This window comes from Cajanus cajan, chromosome 9 (assembly GCF_000230855.2).
Source record: "Cajanus cajan strain Asha chromosome 9, NIPB_CcT2T_4, whole genome shotgun sequence".
Lineage (NCBI taxonomy): Eukaryota > Viridiplantae > Streptophyta > Magnoliopsida > Fabales > Fabaceae > Cajanus > Cajanus cajan.
The window spans coordinates 11021018-11034785 of record NC_138525.1 but is presented as its reverse complement, the minus strand read 5'-3'; the positions used below and the strand labels follow the sequence as shown (position 1 = coordinate 11034785).

At 31.5% G+C, this 13768-nt stretch overlaps 1 protein-coding gene across 2 annotated transcripts; it reads right to left on the bottom strand.

Annotated features, from left to right (window-relative positions):
• Positions 1 to 695: 695 nt before the first annotated feature.
• On the bottom strand, positions 696 to 10682 carry LOC109808019 (Protein phosphatase 2C family protein). 2 transcript variants are annotated; one of them, XM_020370828.3, is made up of 9 exons: positions 10536 to 10682; positions 9647 to 9907; positions 8414 to 8541; positions 8187 to 8285; positions 7783 to 7941; positions 7341 to 7427; positions 3109 to 3200; positions 1884 to 1958; positions 696 to 1164 (listed from the first exon to the last, which is right to left on the bottom strand). In XM_020370828.3, the coding sequence occupies exons 2-9, from the start codon at positions 9892 to 9894 to the stop codon at positions 973 to 975; spliced, it is 1080 nt and encodes a 359-aa protein (XP_020226417.1). In that variant the 5' UTR covers positions 9895 to 9907; positions 10536 to 10682; the 3' UTR covers positions 696 to 972. The 2 variants fall into 2 exon arrangements, with proteins under 2 accessions (XP_020226417.1, XP_020226408.1); XM_020370819.3 differs by lacking the exon at positions 10536 to 10682 and adding an exon at positions 10194 to 10529.
• Positions 10683 to 13768: the final 3086 nt, after the last annotated feature.

Sequence of the window (13768 nt, the reverse complement as noted above, 5' to 3'; positions counted from 1 at the left end):
ATAATAATGACCATAGGGTGTATAAATTTAAACCATTAGTCATTAGATCATATTCGAATGATAAAAATTAAAAGATAAATGTATAGGATTGTAATTAAGTGATTGCTAATTAACCATTAATCTTGGTGTATAATTATATGATTTCTAAATAATTATTATTTCTCACAATAAACAATATTACCCTGATTTTTATTTACAAGACCCAATTTAGAATAATTATTTATTTTTTATATAAAACTCAATTTATATTGTTTCGTATATTAATTATTTTCAGAATAAAATATTCTTAATTAAAGTGTATTGCCTTAATTTAATAAAGTACATTGCTTACAACCTCTATAAAGAACATATATTCTGATCAGTTAGGAAAACAATTAATATTAATTGAGAGAACGAAATAGTATGAGATGTACTCTAATTTATAATAAAATATGAGTATTAATTAAGAACAGAAAATAATATAAGAGTAATTTCAAAAGTAAAATTATAAAATAAGAAAAAAATTATTGTTATCAACTAAATAACAACTTTTTTTAGTCTTAATAAATTAAATAATTAAGTCTTATATACTGTAACGAGAAAGTAATTCTCATTTGATATACTCATACAATAAACAATAATTCTCCTTTCAGGACGGGAGAAATTTCCTAGGAAATTTGAATCATGCATTTCATTTCAAGGGACTCCAATCAACATGATAAAATGCACATTGCATTTATTGGATCAAAACAAAATTACCAATTTGCCTCTACAAACAGGAAAACTTGAAATATATACGCATACACGCTGCTGAATTCAGTTATCGGAAGAAGAACACGACTCAAAAATCCCAATTCAATAGTGACTTACAGAAGGAAAACTAATGAATAAACAAATCACCTGTTGACATGCATATTGAGCTATCATGCATGTGCTGACCTCACAGTTCATCCATGTTTGACGCGAAAAGACTTAACACGTGCATTTGTGCTTTCACTTGGTCTGCTCGTGTTGAGCACCAGCTGATTCTGCTTTGTCAGGATTAGCTAGGTCTGTTTTGTCTTGATGGAAGCGAACCACAATGCATGTAATGTTATCTGCACTACCACGAGAAAATGCTGCTTCTGTCAACTTTCGAGCAGCTGCCTCAGGCTCCTCTTCTGCGCGGGCAAGAGAAACAGCATCCTGAACATACAGAGAATAGATGTCGAATATCAAACAGAACACTTGAAACAAGTATAACAGGTGACGAGTAAATATTTCATATCAAACACATCATTAGGCACCCTGGAAAATAAGAAAGTATATTACATAATGTCACAGGTTCATTCCATTCCAACTACAACTCCTAGTTCTATGCGAACATAACTACATTTTCTTTAGTGCATATAACAAGCCTTGCAAACATAAAATAAAATCATAGGACCGGGAATAAAATTATTTAATTTCATTTGTGATCATAAATCAGAATAGCCTAGGTGACACCAAAACAGTTATACTAATACAGACAAGGATGGAAATAAAAATAAATAAATAAACTCTACTAAAATACCTACGGTCCATATTGAGCTACTTTCCATGGAGCATAGCATGTCCAGGAAAGAAGTCACAACTCACAAATAGACGATCCCTCACCGGATCCCCCAAACCCAAGCAGACACTTTCTTTTTTCATTCCCTTCCCAGACTCATGCTATTTTATGATAGTGAATCCTTTCAAGGTCACTGAACACTACTTTTGAAGACGCGATTTGATGATAAGTCATGGGAAAGGGTGGGATTATTCCACTGGATAAAACATTGACTATCAGGATAAGCCACTGCTGCCTTACTAAAAATGAATATAGGAGGCATAGAAAATGCACATACAAATAAAATGCATGACTAAGGGAAGACAAAGCTTACGTCATTCTGTACTACATCCCAGAGTCCATCACTAGCAAGAATAAGCAGTTCAATTTGTTCATCTATCTTCTGGTCCTGAAAGCATATAAAAAGATAAATTACGTTGTCAAACCAATATCTCTCATCACTTCAACATGATCATTCGCATCAAGGGTGAGATAATGTACATTCGGACGTGGTTCAGCCAAAAGGCCTATTAAGGCACGTATATATGGTACTTAAGAGCAGAAAATAGATAGTCTAAACGCTTTCTTACTACTATAGGAAACAGCCATAAGTTGATATATACAGCATATCCTGCGATTTCAGCAGATGACAATCTTCAGGGGACATGACCCCTAAAAATATTTTATGAAACTTTTGATACTTAGATGAAATATTATTATTCTTCTCCAACAAAATATGCCTAAACATGGTTCCAACAACATATGTGCACAAGCTAACATTACTAGCCCAGACTAAACCTATTAAGACAACTAGGTTAAAGATATTACCCTGTACGTATGATTTTAGTGATTTTTTCAACAGCCTATTAACTTCAGACCACTAACCAGAAAGGGAAGACTATTAACTTTACATATTGGTGGTCTTTAGGCACTTTAATGTTTGTGTTATGCTAGAATATCTCAGTTAATCTCCAGAAGATATTGTGGAATCCATTAGATATTCAATTGAGGAAACAATCCTAAAGAATTTCTTCCTTATTTCATTATGTTTCAAAATTTGTTTCCTTGCAAGGTTTTAGGTATTCAACGAAGAATTTGAGAAAAGAAAAACTTTGAATAATATTTCTCCCTCCCTAATTGTTACTATATTTCCCATGATTTTGTGTACTTCATTACTTTTGTCAATAATCAACATGATAAAAAAAACACAAAAGTTCATAATCACAAGTAACTGCCTAATAAGTAACTTCTCCATTAATAAAAGGTGTTAAAACTTCGATACATATTTTTGTAATATGGTTATGCTTATATTATACTAACTAATATATAAATTGAGTACTTAATTTGGCCCCTTCATAATTTAGATCAAGACCCACCAATCCTCTTAACAAATGTTCAAAGCTAGATTTGTACTATTATTAAACTTTATTGTACCAAATTATTCCCTAATAATACTAGAAAGTTACTAATTATCTGCAGTGAAAATATTATTAGAGTGAATCATTCCTAGCTATTAAAGACTATTAATTTTCAGATTGCACATGCTAATAAAGGATCACCTGGATCTCAGGTTCTGCTACAACAAACTGCTTCAACATACGGTTACCAAAGGCACGAGACATTGCAAGAACCCCTCCTACCCTCCATGTACCTGACCAGAAAAATAAACAAATGTAAACATCACCTGCCCAAACTAATCATTCCATACTTTGGATGGTTGGCCTGGTTTTGAGGTGAAGATATAAAGCATCTTATTCCAATTAAGTATAAGTTTAGAACATAGATACTAATTGCACAAATCAATCTAATGTCCATACTAAATAAGTCAATACCTACTTGAACTATTAATTTGTGTCCTAAAACATGGAACATGCAATACATATGTTTACATTTATTTATCTTGAAGCCCGGCAGGTTTCATCCACTTTATTACTGTCCATGAGCCCATAACAAATATATTGATGCATGTTGTAAAAAGGAGTATTTTAGGAGATTTGATATTATTCTGTAATCTTTCCTTATTTCCTTTATTTTTGTATATTTTCATAGTTAACTTATTTAGGGACAAATGTATCCCTATAATAAGGTAAGATAAGCATGTAATTAGTGTGACACAAATTAATGAAATCATCTCTCTCAACTTGGTATCAGAGCTCTTGATCTTTGGAGCTTTGTTTGTGTTGCCTTGGCCTAAAATTAGAATTGTTGTCGCCCTCTCCATTGCTACCGGCACCACCGTTGTTAAAGTCGGTTGAGTTAGAAAGGAGCACCCTTCACCAACAATCACAACATTGTGAGTTGTGTAGTCGGAAACCTCCCTTTTTCTTTAGAACACAAGGAGACAAATCCACCAACCCAATCTCAACCGAAACAAATATTAAAGCTTGTAAGGAAGAGATTGATTGTCTGAGAATGATGATTGAATCTATGAGTAAGCCCTTTGGCTTATGTACACTGTCCATGAAGGGTAAGAGTTATTTCAATACTTTTGGCTATGTTTCTCAAGGAGTTTAAATTCTTGATTCTGGAGCAACAACTCACATGACCCTTCACTCTTTGCATCATATTCCAAAACAAACGTTAAACAATTCATTACAATTACTAATGGAGATAATATGCCCTTTGTTGGATCTAGAAACATTCAACTTGAGACCTCTATTTTCTTACATAGTGTCTTACACGTCTCAAAACTGACTGTCTTATTTCTATACTACAGCTCACTACAAACTTGAATTGTTTAGTAACATTTTTCCACTCTCATTGTTCCTTTTAGAACCTGGCCACAGGGAAGACAATTTTAATTACTAAAGAACAGGGTGAGTTATACTTGCCAAAGCAAAAAAGGAATAGTGACAAGAACATGGAGTCAACCTCAAGCCAACATGCAAAGACTAATACTTGGGCCATCTTTCAAAATATGGCTTCAACATAAGAGACTCAGACACCCTCCATTAAATCTTATTCAATATTTGTTTTCACATTTATTTACAAAAGTTTTTGTTGGTTCGTTTAATTGTGATGTTTGTCGATTGTTTAAACACCATCATTCTTCTTTTCTAATCAGTGGTAATAAAAGTTCTTTCCCTTTTGACTTGATACAATCTAATGTTTGGGGACCCGTTGTGGAATCTATGATGCTAAAGGGTTAGTGACATTTATTAATGACTATACACGAGTAGCATGACATACCTTATGAAAAATAAACCTGAGGTTGGTCAAATATTTGTCAATTTCTTTCATCTTGTTCAAAATCAATTTGGTAAGTCCATAAAAAGAATCATATTTGATAATGGTATTGAATATGTGAATCATGATTTATCTAAATGTATCATTGATAATGGCATTGTTCATGAACTTATATGTGTTAATACTCCCCTGATGGCAATATCACAATACTTTTAGTATATGTAGATGACATGATCATTGCAGGTGATAATGAAGAAGAAAAATTAACCCTGATGAAGATGGCAACACAATTTGAGATGAAAGAGTTGGGGAAGCTGAAGTATTTTTCGGGAACTAAAGTTGCATATTCCAAGACGGGAATATTTATCTCTCAAAGAAAGTGTGTCCTTGATGTTCTTAAATAAATAGGAAAGTTGGGATGCAAGAACTCAAGAGATCAAATTGAACAAAGTCACAAAATTAGAAGTGAAGAAAGTCCTCAAGTGGAAAAGTCTCAAAATCAGAAATTGGTAGGAAAGCTAATTTTCCTATCACAAACTAGACCAAACATTGCTTATGTTGTGAGTGCAGTTATTCAATTCATGCATGCCCCCAAGAAAGGCATATGCAGGTAGTTGACAAGATGCTTTAGTACTTGAAGTCAAGTCTAGGGAAAAGGACTACTATTCAGAAGACTATGGAGATTATACTGATGTAGATTATGCAAGGTCAGTCACAGATAGGAAATCTACTTTCGAATATTGTATGTTCTTTTGTTGGGGGGAACTTGATGGCTTTGAGGAGTAAGAAACAGAACATAGTCTAGTGTAGATGCTAAACTTCGAGCCTTGGCATAGGGCATATGTGAAGGGCTATGGATGAGGATTATTCTTGATGACCTCAAAATTAAAAGAGCTACCTATGAAGTTGTTTTGTGACTATAAGTCAACCATCAACATTGCTCACAATCTAGTTCAACATGACAAAATCAAATATATTGAGATAGATAGAGATTTCATCATAGAGAAGTTAGACAGTGGTCTTATTATTTTAGCTCACATTCCTACAAATGGAAGATGTACTTACTAAAGGACTTCCTGCTAGTAGATTTCAAGAGCTAATAGGAAAGTTGGGAATGATTGATATTCATTTACCAACTTTAAGGGGGGTGCTGTAAAAAGAGTATTTTAGGAGATTTGATTTGATTTTGTAATCTTTCTTATTTCCTTTATTTTTGTTTATTTTCATAGTTACCTTATTTAGAGACAAATGTATCTCTATATTTGGATAAGATAAGAATGTAATTAGCCTGACAAAAATTAATATCTCTTTCAACTATGCATGATAGTCAAAAATGCAATCTTATTCATGAGATCACATAATTTTGAAGGTGCAACAATCCTATCATGTCTAGAAACTCACTCGATAGATCATGTGGGATTGACGTGTTACCAAATAATCCCACTATGCTGACTAGAAAGCCCATTTGTGAGAAAAGTCAAAAAGAACCAACCAAATTTTAAAGACCCTTCAAGTCCTATTTCTTCCTCTCATTTTGACTTGCCCCTTTGCACTCAAACCTGCAGCCTCTTCTCTTGTGATGACCTGCTACAAACAAGAGTTGGTGATGGCAATTTGATGTCTTTTCTGCTGTTTTTTTATTTTGTTCCGCTAGGAGGCTTCCTAAGTGCTTGTTCCCAGCAAAGTCTCTGATCTCATTGATCTGGTACTCTCTGGTTCAGGTTCAGCAGGGTTTTTGGTTTAATTAACTCTTGGCCATTTGGATACTGCATTTGTTTTCTCTCCTTCCTGCTTCTCTGCATTGGTGCTGGTTGAACTGTTATCTTTTGGTGGTTTGAGTTTCGTTTGGTGTATGTCCTCTATATTTGGAGCAAAATTGTAACTTCAGCATATGTTGTGAATTTGTGACTTATAAGTCATATGTGACCTTAGGCCTTTTCAATTTAAAAGCTGTTTATCTTATTTATGTTATTTTATATGCATAAAAATATGTATGGATATATTTTGTACTTTAGGCAGGAATATACAGTCCATGTTATACAACTTAAGTGCTCCCTCTCCCTTTCCAATCTGATCCTAGGTAAAATCTTTTGGCTACCATGTACTGATGTGATTAATGGCTTATATTTTGTTCAAGATTTGTAAAAGAAAATTTAATAAAAGGACTGAATCAATGACCTTCTATAAATATCCATGCACTCGACAGATTTGGATTCAATGTGCGATATAGATATAGTTAGATATATCCATATAATATTCATCTGTATAGTTATCATCATCTACATCCTAACATTTACAGATAAAAATTGGGGAAATACTTGGCATATCCATCATCCAGAACCAGAACATAATTGCATGCATATTATTATGCCAAGTTGCCAACATAACACCTGATCAAAATGATCCAATGATAGAGTCATCTCAAGCTTCCTATGTCACCATTAAATTACTTTGAATCTCAACTCTGGCCAAAAATAGCATGGGAAATCCCCATCAAAAACCAACCAATCCCAATTGTATGTTGCACTAAATGTGCCAGAAGCAGAATATCAACAGTGGAACTATTTAATGAAGCTATTTATATGACTCAAATATCATATCTAACCTGCCCACATGACAACACCACCAGCATTCTCAATTCTCTTTCGCTCATCACTTCTATTTGGCTTATGATCCTCAGAGAGAGCAATTGCTGCCAAAAGATAAACAATTAGTTCAAGATGTTGATATCACTCTTATTTCCAAAATTTATATCAATGGAACTATAAGAAAATTTATCATATGATCAGACAGAACTTGTCTGAAATGCTGTATTTTCCAAAGGATCTTTGTATTTAATTATCAGGCAGCTTTACCCCCAACATCACATCATTAAGATATAAAAACTTTTTACCATTAAAAAAATAAATAAATTGTACTAATATAATACCAAATACTACACCAGAATTTATAAAGGATATGATAACTTAAACTCTCTCAATATTATGAGCTAATTAATAGTGACTAAATTTTAGACATCATAAAATAGTTGGTCATAAAAACATTACCTTTACCAGCTTTTGATATTATAGTCCTGGAATCTCCGACATTAGCTACATAAAGATGGTTATCAATCAAAACCGCTGTTGAAGCTGTAGATCCATCATCCCTGAAGGTTTCCTTTTCGGAATCCAGAAAATCCGCATCAGTCTGTTGATATGTTTCACCTGCAAGCTTCCTGAGGTTACTATAATTACAAAATCTGTTGATGGAAGATCAAAAGCGTCCCATGCAGGTATCCCACCGCAGACCCGATAAGTAAATACAACAAACATTTCAGGGATGTACATTAAATGCTTTCAACAATATCCAAAGTAGGAACAAGCAAGAAAAAATCAACAAATAATAAACAGCAGATTATATGACAAGACATTCATGAAATTAAATGAGAGAAAGTGAACAGTGAACACACTTATTGCCAATTTGGCATCTGTCAAAAATTTGGGATGCTTCACGAGGTTATCAAAGAGATGCTCCTTTAAATACTCAGCAGCACGAGAACCACCATGACCTGTATGGAATATAAAAAATTTATCAAGGCATATTACCACAACTGCATAACATATGAACATGTGTGCAATCACTGAGATTAAAGAACTAATTTTCTCCCATGCAAGTGATGATAGGAGAAAATCTTACCATCAAATATTCCAAATAAGCATATTGATTGGCCACCAATCTTCAATGTCTTAATATCATAAAAATCCTCCATTGTCACTCTCTTCCCCCTAAAACTTGAATAACCACAGCTAAGTCCTCCATCTTCACTGCCAAATAAAAATTCGATGAAATAAGTACCATTTGATCAATATATAGATCAACAAAAGTATAAAGTACAACACTAAATCCAGCTAATCAAGCAAATTAAATTATGCATTAATCCCATTTTTCCAATGCAAGCCCTAAATAAAATTTTACATCGATCTGTGTAGATGAATTCAGCTAAAAAAATTACAAGGATTAGAAAGAAATATCATGAATTTAACTCCTTGACTTCACTTTCAAGTACAAGTTATTAAAAATTCATGCTTCCACCACAATAATAGTATTACCTTCAGCAAGAAGAATTTGACCTTTTTAGGGAGGTTTCTCTAACAGATATATTGAGTAATGGGTAGTTTAGCTCTAATTATGTTTTCTTTTTATTTTCATCGTTGTCATGTGTTTTGTTCCCCAGTATCCACCTTGTAGGAAAAAGGACTTTTGTTGTTGCTTTTATTGACCAAAACGAAACACAGTTCAATAAACAAAAGATAAGCCAGCACATGAACCAACTGATTTAAAGAACCCTTAAAAATGACCACCCATGACGTACTGTTTTAGATAGCACTACACCTCCCTAAAATTACTTCCTTAGAAATAAAATAGTAAAATACTACTTTTCTTTGATATATTGGGTCTTCAAAAATTCCATTAGGCCTTTGTAAATCATGCTTTCAACAGCCAAAGGTTATTTTGGCAGTGATATCACCTTAACATCCTCTCTTTGTTCTCAAAATTTCCCCATCATCTTTTATAAACTAAAATATACGTCAATCAAATCTTTTATTAAGTCGATATAGTCAAGAATAATTTTCCTTAAAAGGCCAAACAATTCCAACAAGCGCTTCCAGATGACAGCCCTAAACATAAAACTGATTCTTTCAAGTCATATTTTTCCTCGAATCTAAAATCTAAAATCTAACAACAACACAAGTTAGAGGCTGTTGGAACTCCTATCCTTATAAATGCTCAACTCCAACTGCCAATAGGGATGTTAAACCATAGTACCAAGGCAACAAAGTAACGTTTCCATCTATGGTCATCAGAACAGATATACAATTATCAACATGTCACCACAAGTTGAAAGCAAGTTGCGAGAATCATATTTACCTTTTCCACCCTCCACTGGCAAACCGACCATCATCATCTTTCTCTGGCATCATATCAACCAGAGGTCCGGCCCTAGACATAGAACCCGTATCAACCATCATCCCTATGCTTGTCTTGTATTCACGAATTGGCCAATAAGAAAAACCACGAGCTGCTCGCAAACTCCTCCCAATGCCGTTGATTTTCACTCTGTTGGCGAAGATTCCAGCTTGAACAAACAAAGACCTTACACAACTGCTGCATACCATCTATCCGATGTACCTAGCAAATTACACAAAAACACAAATACTCTCAAATCCCAACAATAATTGAACCCAACAACGTAAAACAAACTACAAAAAAAAAAAAAAAAAAAAAAAAAAAACAGAGAGAGATACTAAAAGGGAAAGAAAAAGAAAATGGCAAGTTCACAAATTTACAAACCACATTGAATAATCATAATCATAATCATCAACATCATAAATCAATATAACTATCCAATCAACATATACTCGTGAAATTAAAAAATATAAAATAAAAATAAAAACGAAAGCACGAGGATCAAAACCTTTTTTTAATATTGAACTCTCTAAACTACAATAATCATCGATTCGAAAAGCAAATTCAAGGCAAAATTCGGAGAGAATTGCGGAATCAAGGGTTGAATGTTCGTCGAATCCGGATCCGATATGAAGCGGATCCAATTAAAAACGTTCCAGGAATCGGAATCGGGATCAAGTAAAGGTTGGGAGAAGAATCAAATCATGTAGAGATAGTATCTATTTGGAATCTAGAATGAGAGGTAAACCCTAGAGGGAGAGAGAAATTGGAGCTTCAAGGAGAAGCATAGCGAGATTTGGCAAAAGCGACAGGAAAAAGGAGAGGTGAGCAGGGAAATAGGGGAAAAAACCTGAAAAAGTAGATAGCAACGTGGAAGTCTAACAAGTACTCATACGATACTTCTCTTTCCCATGAAATTACTCACTGACACCCACTGTTGCATGATTATTGTACTCATACATTACTCTTATTCTTATATAGATGTGTGAGAATACAATAGAACATGTGAAGCCAAATTTTTTAACTTGATATGTATATCGTGTATTTAAAATTTTATTTTATATTAATAACGTTAAAAATAAATTAATTATTTTATTTTATTTTTTAAAGTCAATATCATGTATTATTTTATTTAAAAACTTATTTTGGATTAATAATGTTAAATAAGTTAATAAATTTAATTTTAAATAAATTAATAATTTATTTTTAAATATATATACAAGACTTTATTTAATTTGTATGATAAAAATTAATTTATTCTATTATTAAAATTTAGAGTTTTAAATAAAAAATTACTTAAGAGACAATTCATACATATTCATGTATATTAGTATATACTTATGCATAGACTATAATAAAGAAGATAATTTTATTACAAAAGAAAACCTTCTAAATATTTCTTATACCACATTTGAAGTATTATAAATAATCAATTATGATGATGAAAGAAAAAAATAAGCGAAAATGTAGCAACTCGATTTTATATTTTCGATAACTTGATTTCATACAAATAAGTAATATAAAAGCGTTTAAGCCTAATATAAATGTAAAAAATATTGATAATTTAAATTTTTGTATCATAAATTTATTTCTTTTAATTATATTGTTAATAGTTATATATATATATATAGAGGAGGGTTCAAATGACACCGGTGTAACTTTTACTAAGTGTTACACCGCTCAATAACTTTATATTAAATATGAATTTTGAAAATTCAACCGTTAGATTGAAAGTTCATATCTCTTAGATCATATATATCAAATTTTGTTAAATTTGAACAACAACTTCAAGGTAATCAAAGTGTTAATATTTTAGTATATATTGAAATATATATATTCCATCAATTTTGTTTTACGAGAATGAAGTATCAAATCATCTTAGATTAATATAAAATTTAATATATATGATCTAAGAGATATGAACTTCCAATCTAACGGTTGGATTTTCAAAATTCATATTTAATATAAAGTTATTGAGCGGTGTAACACTTAGTAAAAGTTACACCGGTGTCATTTGAACCCTCCTCATATATATATATATATATATATATATATATATATATATATATATATATATTATTTTTATTATAGCATAGATAAATAGATTGACCTATTAGGTTTAACTAATTTTTTTTATAAATACAAGCCTCACTTTTTCGTTAAATAGGTTAGAGTAGGCCAAATTTTAAACAAGTTTGGTCATAGACTCCTAACTTATTCTCATCCTTACTCTTATATCATAAAGATATACTTTTATGTACCTAATATTACTCCTATTTTTCATTCAAAATCTTGTATTCAATTAATCCTCCTATAATATGATTTGCAATTTTTGACTTTTTTTATTTTGTAATTTTAGTTCTTCAATTTTAGTAAAATTTATAACTTTGATCTTCTCATTAAATGTTCATTTATTAATTCAAAAAATTGTAACATCGGTAATGATATGATATTAAGTAAATAATATAATTATTAATATTTTATAATATTTAGATTAAATTACACTTTTAATTTTTATTTTTATCTCATTTTATTATTTTTGTGAGATGAAAATAAAAATTAAAAGTAAAATTTAGTCAAAATATTATTAAATTTTGATTGTAAATCAACATTACAATTTTATGTATCTACAAGATTCAACGAGTGAACAAAGTGAATATTATAAAATTAAAAATAAAAGAACTAAAATTGCATATTTGATATTATAAGGTGACCAAAAGTGTAATTTAGGCTAATATTAATCAAATAAAACTTTTTAATTTAATTACCTTTTTGGTCTATATAACTAGGAACGAACTTCATGCAATCTGGTTTGTTCAATAAAAAAATCAACCTAATTTCTATTCTCTTGTAATCATCCTTGTACCGTCAAACTCAACTAAGTTGAGTTGTCTTTCTCCTACTCACCCACACTAATCCTCCAACCCATCATTATAAATTGAAACCCTAGGTAGTTAACTCCTAATGACCAGTAGGATAACTTGGCATGAATATCTTCTAAAATATCATAATCAAACACATTATATTCAGTTATCAAGAACAGTATCTCCATGCAATCACCGTAATATATCTTCAAGATATCACACAATATTATCTCTAAACTTTGAGATAAGATCAATCAACTTATATATGGGACGCCATGCATTATTCTACCATAATCTCATTCTTAACTTGAACTCTCCTCTAATTTGAGCATTGAAGTGTCTTTGTAGGTGTCTCCCACCATTGCAAATATTGGAGTTCTAAATAAGTGTGGGGGTGTAATCCCAAAGTTTTGTAAATATTGTGGTGTATTTTGATGTTTGTTGAGTTATTTGACATTAGTTTCAAAAGAAAGAAAGCAAGAAAGAAAAAGACATGAATAAAAAAAATTACAAATAAATGCAATGAAGTAAAAAAAAAAGTTGTGGTATATATAAAATGGGAAACAAAAGGGAAGAAAATAGGGTTGCCTTTATGCTTATTTAGCTTATTCATCATTACTCACGTTTTCTCTTTGGATTTATTACCTAAAATCCTATCTCGTATCTTACTTTTACCTTGGCCACATTTCAAGCTTCATAAGTCCTGCTAATCTTTAGTTGCATGTGTTTTAAGTAGTTGAAATTAAAAGGCTAGTCAAAGTTTAGTAGTGCTAGTTTGCATGAGGTACTTATATGTAAATACAAACATGAACACATGAATGTTAAAAGTGTAAACATTATCTTGAGAGGGTTCTATCATTTTTGGATCATATTCTAATTTAACTTGACATCTTACTTGTTTTAAATGTCATAAATGTGTTCATAAATTGTTTGTAAATTTGGTGTTTGAAATGTTTATAGTCTTTCTATTTCTATACATTTGTAGATCATTGAAAAGTGTTAGAGTTTTGTTCATACTTAGATTTTTAGTATTGGGCTAATAATTGAGTTTTTCCCTAAAGTACAAAAGTTTTAGTGTGGGGGGTATTACACACTACAATTCCTTACCTTTTATACCCTAAGCATCATTGATCAGATAAGATATGACCATTTGGTGAAATACATTAAATAATTGATTTAAGTACTCCATCAAACACATTTATACACAAGGAAGAAAGAT